This window comes from Pagrus major, chromosome 17, assembly GCF_040436345.1.
Source record: "Pagrus major chromosome 17, Pma_NU_1.0".
Taxonomy (NCBI): Eukaryota; Metazoa; Chordata; class Actinopteri; order Spariformes; family Sparidae; genus Pagrus; species Pagrus major.
The window spans coordinates 15265894-15284476 of record NC_133231.1 but is presented as its reverse complement, the minus strand read 5'-3'; the positions used below and the strand labels follow the sequence as shown (position 1 = coordinate 15284476).

The following is an 18583-nucleotide window of genomic DNA, read 5'->3' as shown; positions in this document are numbered from 1 at the left end:
GTGGTAGAAAAATGACAGAGATTGGTAGATGTGTAGATTGGTTCCCTGTAAGCCTCGCTTTCACTATATTATACAGCCTGTCACTGGGCTCGATTTTTCCTGCAAAAATGAATGTGGCATTACGGCACAAAGGAAGTGACTGTGCCATTGCGCTACTGAAACAGGAAGAGGCATTGTTTTCCCTGTTCGCTATCCCCAAATAACAATGGAACAACTGGAATAACTGGAAAGCGAAGAGGGAGAGTTATAGAAACCAAGGTAAAACAAGAGTTAATGCACAGCGGTGTTGTGTCAAATTCTGTTCTTCACTAATATGTGTTTCCCCTTACCACTGGGACTTGAGATGGTTCGAAACCGGCACTTTCCACTAGATCAGTAAGAAACAAAACCTGCCCACAATTTGATCCTGTTCACATGGTGGCCATTTTCCTCTGAAGTTGTAAGAAGCAAGAAATCTGGGCTACATTTTGAGGTAAAACATCATATTTGATAACCCATTAGCTAATGTTAGCATTCAACGGTCGGTTAGTGTTTCACTTCCAGGCTTAAAGAAATGTGTCCAAGATATGTGTTGATATTTTTGAACTAATTTATGCCTTTCCTATCGTGTTACACTATCAAACAGTAAAGTTAACTAGTGGTTGAATGCTAATGTTAGCTGTTGTCTGACAGAAGCTAATGAGTCATCAAATATGTGGTTTTACCTTGCCAAATGGCCCAATGCCCCTCCAGATTTTCACTTTCCATTGTATTTTCAGTCAATGATATGTCAGATTCTCTATGTTTATGCAGCTTAATCCAGAACACAGCAGTACCACAGTTGAACTTTCTACCCTGAGTGTGACGTTAGAGGAAAATGGCCGCTGTGTGAATATGGTCAGTTTATTTTTTACTTTGGACAGTAGCCAGGCTGCTAGTGGTAGTTAACACTGTGTTTATGACAGCGGTGCCAACAGTTATTTCACAGGGAAATGTTAGGAGGGGGTAGTTCAAAAGTTGTCTTTTACTGGCTTAACAAAGATGTTATCTGTTTGTATCTATTAGTGTATCCATTTGCAGCTATGTAATAACTGTAATATGAAGATGGTGAAACAAAAGTTAACTTTGTTTTAGTGTCATACCACCAGACTACGGAGCAGCTTCTTTTTTTCAGGCTTTGAGACCCTTCAATTCATCTTCAGCAGCAAAAATAGTTTTAATTTTATGACTTATCGAGCCCAGATAAGTCAGAATCTGACCCGGTGACAGGAATTAAGAATAAATATAATAGAAATAGCCAATATTCTCACTGATCGTCTTGTTTGCCAATAAAGGTCATATAGAGGTATCAGTGTTCAACTGAGACTGTTTCATAACAAGCTAAAAACTCCTTGTAGTATGTTTAGTTTAGACTGGCCGACAGCAAGTACTCTAGAGATTCTTGTGGAAGTACAAATGACAATCACTTGGTATGATGAACACGTATTTATTAGTCAGAACAGCAAAGAGAAGTTTTGTAAAACACACATTTTTAAAACAAGGCAAGTATAGTAGGACAGATACAGTGTAAAAGACAAGTTGCTTGAGGCTGTTCTGAGGAAAAAAGATGCTATAGTTTACTCCTCCACTAGGTGGAGATGTTGGTCAAGAAAGGGCTACATTTTTTCTACCACTCCAAGGCAAACAATAGAGGACCAGACTTTACTGGACTGTAAACAACCACAACCACAACCATTTCACGAATCAAGAGAAAGTACTGAAGTGTGATGAGCAAGACTGGCTGTAAACAAGAATAACTTCACATTCATCTTCATCCTGTTTAATGGGGTAAAAAAACACAGATGTAAGCGCATTGTACAGCTGTTTAATTCATGAGGAAACATCAGTTCATAGTTTGTTTTTCTTTTTTTAGAGGAAACAATTTCAGTTTTTACCTTTGCACCAGATGCTTTCTATTGCCGCAGGACCAACATCTCTACAGGCCACTGAAATGGAAAGGAAAATTGCAGTCAAAGGGCACTGGAGCAAAGTAAAGTCATGTTCGCTCAGGCACAACAGAGATTACAAGCAACACTTCTGAAAATTGTATTTTTAAAGGCATATGCAAACACTCAGCAGGGGCAGCTCTGATTCTTAGGGGTATTTTCTTGTTTTTTTTTTAGAGTGATGAGAAAATGCCTGTGAAAAGACAACGACGTTGAATGAAGAGGGAAGGGGGATACACAAACTCAATTCTCAAAGGGACTGACTTAAGGCTGAACACAGAACTAAAGATGAGGGCTCAAATTAATATTGCACCCAGATGAGTCTTAAGTGTCCTTGGATGACAAGCAGTGATTGGATTGCAAGCTTGGTAGCTTTTGATGGCCATGCCTGTCAGCCTCACCTGCTTTTTAATCAGTAATTACCATAGGGGATTCTCTGGCATTTCTTAATTAAATTGGACCAAATGCAATTAAAAACCACACTCTCATTCCTTTAAAAGGGCTCTGTGGAGTCCTTGTTTAGTTCTTGCTGTTAAGAGAATAAGCGGTTGAATGGTTGTAACACCGTCCCATCTCTCGCTGATCTGTACTTGATTATTTCAGTGGTCAAATTAAGTTTGCAGTTTACATAATAAAGGGCGAGGGAGAGTTCAAGCTTAAAACTTCCACTCTGACTGGAATTGAAGGTTAAAAGCTTGGATGAGGAGGCAAAGTTGTTATGTTATTAAAACAATTAAAGTTAACATCGGGAGTTGGGGAACAATGTGATGAGAGCATGTGGTGAGGAAGATTATCATTACCGTAGCACTAAATATATATCTGCGTCTGTTGCATTTACACAGAGGGAATGTTGCGCTGTGCCTTTCAAACACTCACCAACTAGAAAAGTCCCCAGCGCTCCAGGAGCCGACAATCACAGACACATCAGTGGTGATTTTCCCATCGGCAGTCTTCATGTCATCTTTGGAGTTGTTATTGTAGTTGCCACAGGCACCACACATTTTACCAGACAGGCTACTGTCAATAATGACGGTGACCTCCTGTGAAATTGAGTAGGTGACCCTCACAGCAGACGCCCTCTCGATGATCACAGACCTCTCAGAGATTTGGACAGATACATCACTCGTCACTTTGCTGGGAAGAGACACTTTTCTGCCATTCACCTGGAGGACGTGAAGACAGGGAAAGAAGAGAAGAAAAAAAAATCAATTGAGTTAAAAAAAGAAATTCATCAAAATGATTACTTTCATGGTGAGAGATTGCTTCCAGCTTGTCTTACCCAGGTTGCGTGTTGGCTGTTCACCGCGATGCTGGTTTCCTTGAAGTACACATACACAGTGGCAACAGCAGGAGATGCACCTTTATTGCAGATCCTGACATCCACAACCACACGGAACCACAGCTTAGCCGTCTCGTCGCACAGAGACGCCACTTCAAATGCCCCTTTAGCCCCTATCGCTCCAGACATGCCATCAAAGGAGGTGAGGTGGCCGACGTGGCTGACACTGCATTGGCCCTGTTTGACGTGGCAGCCTCTGACCCCGTCTCTTACACCACAAACCTCTCCACTGGCACAGGACAGCTTTTCACACTTCACCAGCCCAGAAGCCTGGCACTCACACTTGGACTTGCAGTCTTTGTCCACCATTATTTGGCCCACCTGGAAACATACATTTTGTAAATTGTTAAAGCGACCCCCAAAATCAAAAATACACATTTTTCTTTTTTACTGTTGGGCTATAGATTGTTTTGGTGTGAGTTGTAGAGTTTTGGAAGTATTGGCAGGTGAGATGTCTGCCTTCTCTCCAGTATAATTAAACTAGATGGCACTCAAAGCGCCAGAAACTAAACAAAACAAATACATTTTAAATAAACTCAACAGCAATGTCTCTTTCCTAGAAATCATGTCGCAGTTATTTAAGATAACCCACAGACCTTTTTGGGAGCAGTTTCATACAGGGACTATTTTCTTTCCGTATCACCGTGCAGAAGGAAGTGTGCATCCGCTCATGGACGAGCGGCTAGCTAACTAAGCTAGCTAACTAAGCTAGCTAACATTACAGCTCAGCTGAGCAGGACCCAATTAATGTTTACATCCTGTGCTGTCACCAGAAAGAAGGAGAAGAAACTGCTCACAACAAGGTCTGTGGATTATTTTGAGTAAATGGGTCATGATTTCTGGAAAGAGACACTTCAAATGTAGTTTTTTTAGTGCTTTGAACACAACAAGCTATCTGAGTGCTATCTTGTTCAGTTTTAAAGTAGCGAAGGCAGACATCTTAGATGGCAAAAAGCACAACAGGTAAGAGGAAAAATAGATATTTTTTTTATTTAAAATAATTTCTTTATTCAGGTTAGTAAATATAATCTTTAACATCTGTATTCACTTGAAAATTCTCTAACAAGAACAGCAAATAACATTTTTTAAATGCTAATTATTTTCTCATGACTCCCTTTCAGTTGTAGCACAGTTACTATGAATGAGAACAAAGTAAACAATCTGAGTACAGTTTTACCGTTAGATATCTGCCAGCGTGCACACACCCACAGTTTTCCAAGGGAATACATTGGACGCCGTCAGAAACAAAGCCGGCGTTACATTGGCATCCTTCAAAACAGCTTTCGGAACATGTAATCGGGGAAATGAAGCTTGCGCATGTCCCATCACAAGTTTGGGCACACACCTCATAGTGACTGTTTTGAGGGCAGGAAGCAGCTACAAGAGAGAGAGACATTTGCTAGACTTTATCTGCACCTGAAATGTAAAAAAAATAAATACAAATAAATGAAAAGGTCTTAGCTAAAATACTGTTGTGTGGAACTTACGGCAGAAGGAGTTGCTCCTCCATGGCTGCAGCTGCACTCCTGCGCTCTGGCAAGCCAAAGCGTAGGCCTGGACACTGTCGCACAGAGTGTCTTTCTTGCCGCCCACCGCACAAACATCAAACACACAATCAGACACATATGCTGCTGGGTCAATTTTTTTATGGCAGGCTTTGAATGGCCCATTTGGTGCACTCATGATGCCACAGGAGTCGGGTTTTCCGTACAAGGTAGCCTTGGCTTTGTCGCATACCGGACACTGACCTCCGCAGCCCCCACACACATGCCCTGGCAAGTCTACCACCCATGCCTTCCCGAAGTCATCGACATTGGGTGTTATTCTGCCACTGGGAAGTCTGAAGTCATCACTGCTCTTCTTGTCATAGTCGCCGCAAAGACCACACATTTTACCCTGGTATGTTGAAGGCACGATCACCTCGACATAATAGACAGTGTCATATAGGACTATCAGTCCAAAGTCTGTCCGGACCATTATGTTGCGACCTTCCTGGGTGACTCTCAGGCGGCCATTGTCCATGGAGAGAGGAAGGTTTAGAAGTTCATCATCCACCTACAAAGAGGAGGAAGGAGAACAGAATCATTGTGAGGAAATACATAAACATGCACAAATGAAACCACACATGTGCTTTGAATGTTGCTAAACTCACAATAACTTTCCATGGCACTCTCTGCTGGATGTAAATGACATATCCATAGACTTCCACTGCAACAGACTTGGTAACAGCCACTTTTCCGTTTCCATACTTCTCATTCCCCTGAGTTACAGTGAATGGAGTCAGATAGCCTTTGTCATCATCGCAAACCTTGGCCAATACATAGACACAGGTACCCTGGAAATCAAACCTCCGTCCATCAAAGGAAGTGTAATGAGGGTCACCGGAAGCCACACACTTGGCCTGCCCCTCAGGGTGGCAGCCTTTCACTCCATTTACAAGCTTACAGGTCTCTCCTTTACGGCACTTGGCCTTTTGGCAAGACACCGCGCCATTCTCTCCGCAGATGCATTCCTCCTGACACTCGGTTTCAGGGTAGAAGACTTCTCCTCTCCTGTAGTAGTGACCATCGTAGGAGCAGCCACAGTCTTTCACAGGCACGCAGGTATCCCCGCTCAGCAGATAGCCCTCGTCACACTCGCAGCCTTCTGTACACACCCTGTGGCAGGTGGCAAGGGAGGTTAAGCTGGCACAGGTGTCTGGGCAACCCGTAGCACACAGGGTATAATGACTGTTAGCTGGACACTCCATTGCTGTAGGAAATGATGAGAAGAAGGAGAGAGAAAAAAGGTGAAAGCTGAGAGAGATGTTTTGAAATAAGATTTGAAGAGAACAAAAATTAGTCAGAACACAGTCCCCAACTCACGACAGAAGTCAGCTCTTCTCCAGGAGTAGATGGCGACTCCTGCGCTCTGACAGGCAGAGGCGTAGACTCCCACAGCATCACAGACTGATCCGTGGTGGCCATGGTAATGACAGGCATCATACACACAGTTCTCCAGGTAAGGAGCAGGGTCCACATGCTTGAAACAATCTCTGAAAGGCCCTGCCTTGTCAGCGATAATGCCACAGTACTTCTGGGCTTCGTACTCTTTCCTCTGGGAGTCTGAACAGGCCTGGCACCATGCCCCCTGGCAGACTGATGAACAGCCTGGTACGAGAGCCACCTGCCAGCTCTCGCCGAGCTTGGCTCCATTATTGGTAGTCTGGCCGTTCCGCATGGTCAGGTCATCCTGAGCTTTTCCATTGTAGTTGCCACACAGGCCACAGACTGCGTCCTGGTAGTTGCTGGGCAGAGTAACACTCACTGTGCTCCGCCAGTCAAAGGTCACGGTGATACCAGCAACTGTCTCCACTACAGCCGTCCAGCCACTGAGAGACACTACCAGCTCATTATTGTAATCCAGCGGTAACGAAGCAAGCTGCCCATTGAGCTGAAGAGTAGAAAATGAGGGAGGGAGGAATATTTTTAGGAGATTATAGATTTAATAATTCTGCCGTCTTTGCTAATCCGTTCTAATGTGCAGTTAAATCTTAGTTTAATTAAGTCTGCATGGATCAAAATTTGAATATGCAATTAAATATATATGCAGAAGAGCATGAGGGATGTCAGAATTAGCACAATGACAGAAGGCATTATGATCTACTCATTTGAACGAGGCCCAGAGTATTTGTCTTGTTTTTATTTTTAATACTGTAACTACATGCTGTGTCCCATTTCTAGTATATCCAAAAATACACATGAAAAGTGCCAGATTACTTATTGAATCTTTCATCAAATCACCCCGTATGATTCACATTATCCATATCTCCGCATCCATACTTACCAGGACCCTGTAGGGGTATTCTCTGCTGATGGTGAGGGTGATGTCATATATGGAGAACTTGACAGTCCTTGTGTAGGACACAGCCTTGCTTCCCCGGTGGTCGTTCTGCACAGTCACCTTGAAAGGCACAAGCCCAGGCTGCTTAGAGCACAATCCCACCAGCTGATATACACACGTGCCCTGGAAGTCAAACCTGCGGCCATCAAAAGTCTGGTAGTGCGGGTCACCTGAGGCTGAGCACGTAGCGTGACTAATGGGTCGGCAGGCACGCTCTCCATCCACTACGGTGCACCTCTCCTTGGCAGAGCAGGACGCCTCGCGGCAGGTCACCATGCCCAGGGTCGTATCACACTCACATAGGCGACCACAAGCCTCATCAGCCCAAAAGTGCTGGCCTGGCTTGTAGTAGCGGCCCTCATAGGAGCAGCCACATGTTTTAGCAGGGATGCAGACACCAGCGCTGAGGACGTAACCCTTATCACACACACAGGTCTCCACACAGGCACCATTACAGGTCTGCTTCTCCTCAGGGAATGGGCAGGATGTCTGGCATGGGCTGGCACAGTCTTCATAGTGGCTGTGACGCTGACAATTCATCGCTGGATAGGAATTGGATTTAAAGGAATTAACCAAAAAAGAACATCAATATTTGATTGAAATCTTTGATTAAAATGAGCGAATGAGCTTTTCATAAATACTCACGGCAGCCAAACTTCTTCCTCCAGCCCAAGATTTTTACTCCCTTATCACGACATTGTTCACTGTAGGAGGCCAAAGCCTGGCACAGCATCTTTTTGTCTCCCTTATTCATACACATATCAAACACACAGCTGTTCATGAAGGCCTCGGGGTCCAATTTTGCATGACATTTCCGGAACACACTATTGGTCTTGGCTGTGAGGGCACCGCAGAAAGCCTCAGTCTTATAGAGCTTCATCTGGCTATCGTCACAATTTGGACAGTTTTTCTTACACGTGTCCCAGCATGGATGGTTCTTGTCCTGCTCAGGTGTTTGCCAGCTCTTGCCCCATTCGATCACTGAGGAGACAGCTTTGCCGGCTGGATTCTGGAGCTCATCACGGTGGTTACCGTTGAAGTTGCCACACAGACCGCAGACGCTGCCGTAGTAACTACTAGGCAGCCTGATGTCCAGCCTCCAGTTCCAATCGTAGGAGACGACCAGGCCAAAGTTTGTCTCCACCACTGCAGAGTGACCACGCTGAATCACTGACACCTCACCCTCACCCAGGTACACAGGAAGATTCAACTGCTCCCCGTCCACCTTAAGGGAATAGATCAGAACAATGTATATAATGCACTCACTGAAGCACTAAAAGTCAAACACATTAGACAAGAAACTCTTACCGTGACCCGACCGACTTGGTTCTTGCGGACGATGATGTTGTACCCGTACACAGACACATCTACCTCCCTGACGTAAGAAACCGCTGTGTTTCCACGGTTATCGTTCCTCTCAGTGACTGAGAACGGCACTAGACCATCCATATTCCCGCAGGTCTTGGAGATAACATACTTGCAGGTGCCCTGGAAGTCGTAGTTGAAACCATCAAATGTGTGGTAGTGGGGGTCACCCCAGGCCCAGCAGACACCTGTGTACTCAGGGATGCACACAGCTTCACCCTTCTCGACACGGCACTTCTCCTTGACCCGACAGTTGGCATCTTTGCAGGGATCTACACAAGATAAACAAAGTAGGGAAATCAATAGGAAGAATATTCCATAAATAAGAATAAGAATTGTTAATATTTGTTAAAACAAATATGCAGTATTTGTGTCTTGCCTGTGTTGTAGCATGCCCTGATTCCTTTCTTGACCATGCATTTGGTGCTTTGAGGGCAGGAATACTTTTCACACACAAGGCCTTTTTCTGGATTACAGGTGCACTTTGTGTCACAGTCTTTATCATACGTTACTTCACCAGGCTGGGGAGCGCAGGCAGGTTCATTATACAGGGGCAAATAATACACAGAGGACATGCAAGTTAAAGAGGAGTCAACATTATTTCATTCTTATTCCATCTCATCAAAATAAATAAATAATGTAGACAATCTGCTAAGTCTCAGGAGAAATCCTCAGTGCACAGAGCTAAGATTAGACTGGCTAATGTCCACCACTGTGGAAAAAGTTCAACTTTATTGCCCTGTCAGTTTGAATGTTGCTATGGGTATTTGCTAAAGTTGCTGTGATACTAACAAGCTATCATTTGTACATTACTGTGCATGGAATAGCTTTGTACCAACAGAAGTGTTGAATAGTACCTTGTAAGTTCTTCCATTGTCGTAGCAGCCACACTGAGCCTCTGGAACGCATGTCTGACCATTGAAGAAGAAGCCAGCATTGCACTCACAGCCCTCTGTGCAGCTCTCGGAGCACTGGACGATCTCTGTGAGGCCCTCGCAGGATGCAGAGCAGGCGTCTGCACACACCTCATAGTGACTGTTGGCTGGGCATTTCATGGCTGAAATAAATTAGACAAAACAGGGAAAACATGTATCAAACCTGGTTCTTATTTTTAATAAATGAGATATTAACAGTCCCATAGTGTACAAAGTAAGATTTCTATGTGTTTTTGTGATTATAAAGCAGGTCTAGGTGCTATATAAGTACTGTGAAAGTATTCAAATCCAAGGAGAAATGCACACATCCCGTATTCAGAAACTATTCTTTGAAAAGAGTCGTCAGGACTTCTGTAAGGTTGTGATGTCACAACTATACAGTCACCATCCTCAGCCGTGCCCCAGCTGGCAGAGCTGATACAGAAACACTGGGTGGTGCCTAGGAAATTTGACCAATCAGAGCAGACTACATTTAGGGAGGGGGACCTAACAAAAACAGTTCACCCAAAAGTGAAAATTCATTATCTGGTCACTCTCCTGCCAATGGGGGTCAGGTGAAGTTTCGTAGTCCACAAAACATTTTTAGAGCTTCACAGCAAACAGTGTTGCAGCATTCCCGAAATTACTTAATCAATTTGCTGGGATATGTTTTAAAACATAAAAAAACAACCGAAAAAAATATAAAATGACTCCATACAGCTTTTTTCGAGTAATCCATGTCTCCACAAGCCCAAAGTGATTTGAAAAGACATTACTTAGACCCAAAACTATTTGGGATCTTAGGGCTTTCGAAGACTTGGATTATGCTGGATGAGCTGTATGGAGCAGTTTTATGTTTTTTTATTATGTATTTATTTTTAAAAGTCATCTTCTTTTATTGTCATCTACTTAAATTGTTTAAGAGAATGTTACAGTGCTGTTGTGACGGATGAACTGTCCCTTTAAAGAGACAAAAACGGAGCGTTAAGTCAGAGGGTGAATAGACGTGCTGCAGCAATGGACTGTATGAGAAAAATAATGTGTTTTTCGAACATCAAAGCATGTGAACATTTTCTAGTACACACCCAAAATAAAGTATGAACTTGAAACTGAGCATGATATGGGACCTTCAATACAGTATGACAGACGAGAATAAGAGGTTGATTTGAAGGAAAAAACAATTGATGAATTTCTCTCTGTCACTTACGACAGAATGAAGGCGTCCTCCAGTTTTTGATGTCCACTCCTGCCATGTGACAGTTGAAGGCATATGCCGCTACGCTGTTACACAGCACCTTTCCATCACCGTTGGAAGCACATACATCAAACACGCAGTCGTCAAAGTATGGTTGTGGGTTCAGTTTACTGTGGCAGGCTGCAAAAGGACCTTTGGGTGCTGTAAGAATACCACAGTAACTGGAGCTTGAAAAGATAGCCTTGCGAACTGGGTCACAGTTAGGACAGTTATTCCCATTGCAGCCATTTCCACACACCACATTGGGGATGGTGACCTTCCATGATGTTCCAAATGCATTGACGTTTGTGGTGAGCTGACGGTTGGGCAATTGGAAGTCATCTTTTTGGTCTTCGTTGAAGTTGCCACACAGGCCACAGACCTTACCGCGGTAATTACCAGGTACTGTGACTGTCACATGATAGACCAAGTCATACGTGACAATCAGGCCAAAATCTGTTGCAATAACATAACGCCTGCCTTCTTGATAGACCTGCACTGCTCCATCATTGAGATTCAGAGGAAGGTAGTTAAACACTCCATTTACCTAAAAGGAACAGAGTTACTGATTAGAATGTTAAAAAATATATCTGTCAAACTAGTTTTTACATCTGTCAGCCTTTTCCACCATCAACCACCATGATGCACACAATAGATTTCACTGTATTGTTTCAAATTAGGACCAAATGTCATTGCTCACCAGGACTCCATGCATATTGTTCCTCATGATGAGGGTGAAGCCGTAGACATCCACAGCAACCAGCTTGGTAACAGACACCACTTTGTTCCTCATCTGTTTCCACTGCACATTCTCCACCTGAACAGCAAAGGCCACCAAGTGGGTGCCTTCTAGCCCGCAGCTCTTGGAGAGTGTGTAGGTGCAGGTGCCCTGGAAATCAAATCTTCGTCCATCAAAAGAGCTGTAATGGGGGTCACCTGAGGCATGGCACACACCCTTACCAACAGGGTGGCATTTTTGGACGCCGTTTTCTATTTTACACTTCTCATTCGGGCCGCATGTGAACTTCTTGCACTCGACCTGAGAGAGACAGTTGAAGAACAAGACAAGTATTATAAAAATACAAAAAAAGAATTCCATTAGTATAAAATAATTATTCATTTAAATCGTCTCCTTTAGCATCCATTACCTCTCCATCATTTGTGCACTTGCATTCCTCCTGACACTGTCCATTGGGATAAAACACTTGGCCGATGCGGTAGTAGCGGTCTTTGTAGACGCAGCCGCATTGTGAGAAGGGAACACAGCTGTCTCCACTGAGGATGTACCCCTCGTCGCAGGCACAGGACTCCTCGCATAAAGTATTGCAATTTGTAGGAGAGGATAGACTCTTGCATGTGGCAGGACACCCAGTTTCACAAATCTCATAGTGGCTATGCACTCCGCATTTCTTCGCTGTACACAAGGGACGCCAAAGACAATGTGAATGTTTTTTTTTCCACATACTACAGCAAATAAAGATTAATTTAGCTTTTTATGTAAATTATTCTATGAAAATAATAACATTTCTCACCACAGAACTGACTGGTCCTCCAGTTGTACACTTTGGCCCCAGCTTCCTGGCAGGCAGATGTGTATGATGTAATAGCCTCACAAAGCACATCCTTTCTGCCCTTATATAGACATACATCATACACGCAGTCATCAAAGTAGCTAGCTGGGTCCACCTTAGTGTGGCAGTCACGGAACGGCCCTTTGGGGTCTTTCATCATACCGCAGAAATCTCCTTTTTCATATTGAACCTTCTCTGTGATGTCACAATCAGGACACACCCCTTTACAGCCTTCCACACAGCCTGGGATTTCAGCCACTCGCCAGCTGGTACCAAAAGCTGCTGGTGAGACTGGTTTGCCTCCGTTCTTTGGAATCAGGTCATCCTGGGGATTGCCGTTGTAGTTGCCACAAAGGCCGCAAACGGCTCCCTTGTAGTTGCTTGGCAGTGTTACAAACACAGCATACTTCCAGTTAAAGGAGACTCTAAGGCCGAAGGTTGTGGTGACCACCGCGAACCAGCCATTCTTAAACACAGATACCTCTCCTGCCTTCCCTCCATTCAGGGTGGCAGGCAGGTTGACCAGCTCATTGTTCACCTGGAGAGGAGCACACAATTGTATTTATATGCAGAGACTGAATATTAAAGTGACTCACAGGAAAAATTAAACCTTTCAGATACTAAACATGATGTACATAGTTCTTACCATAATCATGCCCTTGTGGGTCCTTGTAATAACAATGCTGAGAGAGTTGATCTTGATCTCCACTAACTTGGTGTATGACACCACCCTGCTGCCCCTGCGATCATTCTGCACCAGCACTTCAAATGGAACCAATTCCGGGTTTTTGGAGCAGAGTGCAACCAGTTGGTACACACATGTGCCCTGGAAGTCAAACCTCCTCTTGTCAAAGGTCATGTAATGTGGGTCACCTGTGGCCTGGCAGGTGCTGCGGGAGTATGCTTCACATTTTGTTTTGCCGTCAACCACCTTGCACACCTGCCCTGCCCCGCAGCTTTTATTCTTGCACCGCACTTGTCTGCTCCCACCAACACATTCACACCGTTGTTGACATTTCTGGTCGGCCCAGAATGACTCCCAAGCAGGGATGTATCGACCCTTATAAGTACAACCACACCGAGCTTCGGGCACACACTCACTTCCACTCAAAACAAAGCCTGCGTTACAGGTGCAGGTCTCCACACAGGGGCGTTTGCATTTGGAGGGAGCTTTGGGGTCAGAACAAGTGGCAGGACAGGCATTTCCACAGAGCTCATAGTGGCTGTTGGCTGGACATTGAGCAGCTTTAGGGAGATGAAAGAGAATAGAGTGAGAATGTATATTCATTTGACTATTAATTGAGATTGAATAATCAACTGTATTTACAATTATAAATACGCCTTGTGCTATGTACGTATCATACATCTATAAATCCTGCACACTGTATATAGAAATGTAGACATGCATATACTGTACGCATGTACGGGGCGGCTGTAGCTCAGTGGGTAGAGCAGGTGACCAGTGACCAGAAGGTCGCTGGTTCAAACCCCGGCTCCCCTGGGCGGAACTGAGCTACATGCCGAAGTATCCTTGAGCAAGATACTGAACCCCAAAACTGCTCCTGGCGCGCAGTTGGCACCTTGTGTGGCAGCCTCTGCCGTCAGAGGGCCCTGCGATGAGCTGGCGACTCATCCAGGGATATACCCTGGCCTCCGCCCTATGTGAACTGGATTTGGCCCCAGTAACCCGCAACCCGCAATCCCCTGAAAGGGGCGATAAAGCGGCAACATCTCCGCGACCCTCACGGAAAAGCGGTAGATAATGAACTGAACTGAACTGAACATATACTGTACTTTACCTCCCACTTCATGTATGTATTTAATTCTTTGACAGTGGTGGAAACAATATTTAGATATTTCACTTTAAGCAGCTACAAGAAACTTTTGTCCTTTGTCGATTCTGGCAGCCCCTTGGACAAAAGATGACGATGATGAAACAAAGTAAACTTATGTTCCAGTGCCACATTGCACAAAATGCCAATTTCCATATAATGTTGCTGGAAGTAGCAATGCCATTGTGTAAAAAAAACTTTGTCACACGTCCTGCATTCAAAATCTTTTTTAAGTAAAAGTACCAAGTACTTTATTTAAAGGACTAAAGGTAAAAGTGCTAATTGTCCCATTCCAGAATAATATTCCTTATTATCGGATTATAATGACTGAGACATTTGTGTGTTTATTACTTTAATGTTGCAGCTGGTTTAAGGTGGAACTAATTTTAATAACAGTGTATCCTGCTGCTTAATCTATAATAGTTTGCCTATAAATCTATTTTTATTTTTATATTAATAATCTGATTCTGCAAAGTAACTCATACCTAAAATATCAAATAAATGTTATGGAGTAAAAAGTACAATATAATATAATAAAATGAAAGTACCTCAAAATTGTATTAAAGTACAGCACTTGAGTATATGTACTTAGTTACATGCCACCACTGTCGTTTGCAGAATTTGTATTTTTTTACACAATACACTGTATGTTGTTGGTCATTGTATGTCTATTTCTGTCTTCCTATTAATTGTTCTGTGTGTAAGTACATTGAAAGCAGTGAAAAACCAGGTAAAATCTGTTGTATTTGTACACATACTTGATGAGTATGATTCTGATTTAGTAAACATTACTTACAGCAGTGTGCCATCTTCCTCCAATCTTGGACCTGGATCCCAGCTTCCTGGCAGGCCTCAGTGTAAGTCTCCAGTGCCCTGCAGAGGAATTGTCGAAGGCCGCCTCCCATGCACACATCATATTTACAGTTCTCCAGGTATGGTTGTGGGTCAATGATGGCATGACATTTGCTGAATGGCCCATTTTCTATGAGTGTGATGAGCCCACAAAACTCAGCACCCTCCCACTTTTTCATCAAGTTGTTTTCACAGCGCTCACACCCACCCACACAGTCATCTCTGCACGGAGCATCTTTCACCAGCCCCGGCACCTTCCAGCTGCTCCCAAAGGCCAGCGCTCCACCTGCCTTGGTGCCGGAGGGTGTGGTGAAATCATCAGTGGGGTTGCCATTGAAGTTGCCACAGAGACCACAAGTCTTACCAGCGTAACTGTCAGACAGTTTGACCACAAGTTTGTGTTCCCAGTCATACTGGACAGTCAGACCAAAATCAGTCTCAATGACCACAGAGCGACCGCTCTGGAACATAACCAGTTTGTCGTTCTTCAAGGTTATTGGCAAACTCCACAGATTATTGTCAACCTGGACAAAAGAAAATAGACAATATGTCTTAAAGATATTTCATTTAATATTTCATTGATTTAAATTAGGGAAGCACATAATGGATTTTTCTTCAGCCATTGCAATAACTGATAATTACCTGCTTTTCAAGGCAAATACCAATAAGATAACCGTTAGTTTCACCTTTTTGTTTTTTTAAAAACCTGCAGTTTATGATAATTAATCATCCCCATATATATATATAAATATATATATATAAATATATATATATATAAATATATATATAAATATATATATATATATATATATATATATATATATATATATATAAAAATCTTGAATCCCTAATTTGAATATATACATTTTAATGTATCACACCAAGAAAAAAATAAAACTAATTTTCATAATAAATTGAAGTCAGGATTAAATTTAAAATATGGATATTTGATATTTTACCAGTGTTGTTAAAGGAACTCAAAAGTCATACTTAAGTAAAAGTAAAGATATTGTGTTAAAATATTACTTAAGTTAAAGTAAAAGTGAGTAAAAGTATCTGATAATAGATGTACTTAAGTATCAATAGGAATTTCGAGAGAAATCAGTAAACTTAAGTTTCAGAAGATTAGGTAAAAGTTAATTATACAATCAGTTTAAAAAAAAATTAAAAATCCCACTGACAATAAAACAAATTAATTCAAAAATGTGTTTCTTCGGCTCTGATGCATGCAATCTGCAAAGTAACTAGTAACTACAGTTAACCAAAAAAATGTAGTGGAGTAGAAAGTACAATATTTGCCTCCAAAATGTAGCAGAGTGGAAGTAGCAGAAAATGGAAATACTTAGGTACTTTTTATTAATAGATATATATGAAGGCTTACCCTCACGCGACCTGTCTCAGACCGAACTACAACGATGGTGACGCCATACACCTTCACTGTGACCAGTGCGACATAGGAGACCCTGAGGCTTCCCCTGTTCTCATTCTGAGCGAGGACCTCGAAGGCTGGGAGACGATCATCCTTCCCACAGTTTTTAGCAATGACGTATGTGCAGGTACCCATGAAGTCATAGCGTTTCCCGTCGAAGGTGCGGTAGTGGGGATCTCCCATGGCCCAGCATGTACCAGGTTTGCCTGTCACCGGCTTGGGGACACAGGAGGGATACCCACCCTTCATCTCACACACCTCGGTGGCACTGCAGGTGATACTGCTGCAGGACAATGATCCACCTCCTGGAAAACCATAAAGAGAATACATTAATGCCCCCATCATTATAGTTAATTTATGGGTAATGTAAAATATTCTCTCTCTAGTCTTAAAGAGCTATAATATGTGCACCTCACCTGGCTGTATACATTGTCCTGGGGAACCATAACCATTCATCAGGCTGACTCCTACAGCATAGAGAGCAAAGGGGGAACCAGAGCTGGATAGTATGTGTCTATTTTTTCCGGGGGTTCTCTTGTAGGACATCTGCGCATAAGAGAAATCTGTGTCTTGGACCTTTTTCCACTGGACGTTCCTGGGCAGGTTTGCACCATCGAAACGCAGCTCTGCCTTCGCACTGGTTTGTGCTACAATCAGGGCTTTGTTATCAAAGCCATCCAGAGCCTCTAGTGAGTAGGAGGAGCAGAAACGCTGTGTGGGCAGGATGGTCGTTAAGAAAGGGTCTTGGTAGTTACGCCAGCTCAGTGTGACACCATTGAAGAGCATGAGGACCTGGATTCCATGGTTAGCCTGAATGGTTAATGTTTGAGTTTTGTAGTATTGGCACTGCCGCACCTTTCCTCTCTTCAAACTCAAGACATCTTTACGGTTTCCATTACTGAGAGTGACTTGGGTGGGCTGCGAGGCCAGGAGGTAGACACTGTCAAATTTGGTCTGGAAGCTTATGGGAGGCACGATGAAGTTGGATCCCCAACTCTTCACGGGCAGTAGCTGCTCATAAACATGATTACATTTGGAGAAGTGCCAGGTGCAAGTGTGACCGGTGACAACAGCAACAGGGTGCTGGGAGGCAACTCTGGTGCCAGAAAGTTCATAACTGCTCTGGAGCTGGACACTCTCATATGGCTTGAGATATATTACCATTCGGCTGCCGCGCCTATATCTACGGCGCTCGAACCAGATTTGGTTTTCAGGGAAAATCTCCACCTTGTTGCTCTCTTTTCCATTCGTCACAGAGAACTCTTTATAGGTACGATACGGGGTTCCAGAAGGTGTAAAGATGAAATATTCTGTGCCCCATTCAGTGGTGGGATACACCACAGAGGTGTCTGCTGTGTACCGTTTGCTGTTGAAGGAGGTTACAGTCACATCTGCTGAGGCTTCAATGCGCACCGTGTTGGGAGACTTCCGGCAGCCATACATCTCGACACTCGTGGGGAGACTGATGGTGACTGTTTCTCCGGCATTTAGAGTTTTCTCTTGCTTGAACTTCAAGGGAGGCACTTGCACTGTCACTTTAGCATTGGCCTGAACAGCAGTGATGAATAGCTGAAACTTAGGACTGTCGTAGTGTGGAACATAGTTCTGCATGAATGACAGGGCGAACTCCCTCCCTGCCCATAAAGCACTAGATGGACCTGACAGAGGGGGGGGAAGGAGGCAAGTAAACGACAGGAAAAACACATGTCAAAAGAAGACTGCTAAAATGAAGTAGTCAGGTACAAAACTGCACTTCACAAATCTCGTGTAGGAAGAAAACATGTCAAGAAAAGCATTGGGAAATGAATTAGGCTGTTTGTGCCAAGGCAATCAAAGGATTCACAGACTGGTAACACAGAATTTGGCTTGAGACGTCTTGGATCGCATACACGGTACAAAGAAACAATATGACACCAAAGAGAGAGTGACTGAAAAATACCTTCATTTCAAAGTTAAAAAGCAGGGATAAATGCGGGTCTATAATGGATGGATTGCTTTTTTCCTTGATAACCATTGTGAGAGATTTAGACTGAGGAATAGTCACTTGACTGCTTCTCGGCAGCACTCAATAAGTCACTTGCGCAGACAATATAATTGCATAATGGAAATATTATCAATATCTGTGCCTTTGCTGTGAAAAGAACATTTTCTGGGCTCAGTCAGGGCCTGGGGGATTTAGATTACACTCCTGTTTCACCCAT

At 43.4% G+C, this 18583-nt stretch overlaps 1 protein-coding gene across 1 annotated transcript in view; it reads right to left on the bottom strand.

Moving 5' to 3' along the window:
• Positions 1–2836: 2836 nt before the first annotated feature.
• Positions 2837–18583, bottom strand: part of fcgbp (Fc gamma binding protein) — a 42532-nt gene continuing 26785 nt past the window's right edge. The window contains exons 28-45 of the mRNA XM_073485454.1: positions 16799–18030; positions 16335–16687; positions 14898–15477; positions 12916–13514; positions 12231–12807; positions 11847–12112; positions 11399–11737; positions 10672–11245; positions 9467–9607; positions 8494–8822; positions 7831–8410; positions 7129–7727; positions 6168–6735; positions 5456–6054; positions 4791–5358; positions 4481–4680; positions 3244–3624; positions 2837–3127 (exon numbers count right to left, since the gene is read on the bottom strand). Coding sequence (XP_073341555.1) covers positions 2837–3127; positions 3244–3624; positions 4481–4680; positions 4791–5358; positions 5456–6054; positions 6168–6735; positions 7129–7727; positions 7831–8410; positions 8494–8822; positions 9467–9607; positions 10672–11245; positions 11399–11737; positions 11847–12112; positions 12231–12807; positions 12916–13514; positions 14898–15477; positions 16335–16687; positions 16799–18030 — 8776 coding nt within the window. The remainder of the gene's footprint in view (positions 3128–3243; positions 3625–4480; positions 4681–4790; positions 5359–5455; positions 6055–6167; positions 6736–7128; positions 7728–7830; positions 8411–8493; positions 8823–9466; positions 9608–10671; positions 11246–11398; positions 11738–11846; positions 12113–12230; positions 12808–12915; positions 13515–14897; positions 15478–16334; positions 16688–16798; positions 18031–18583) is intronic.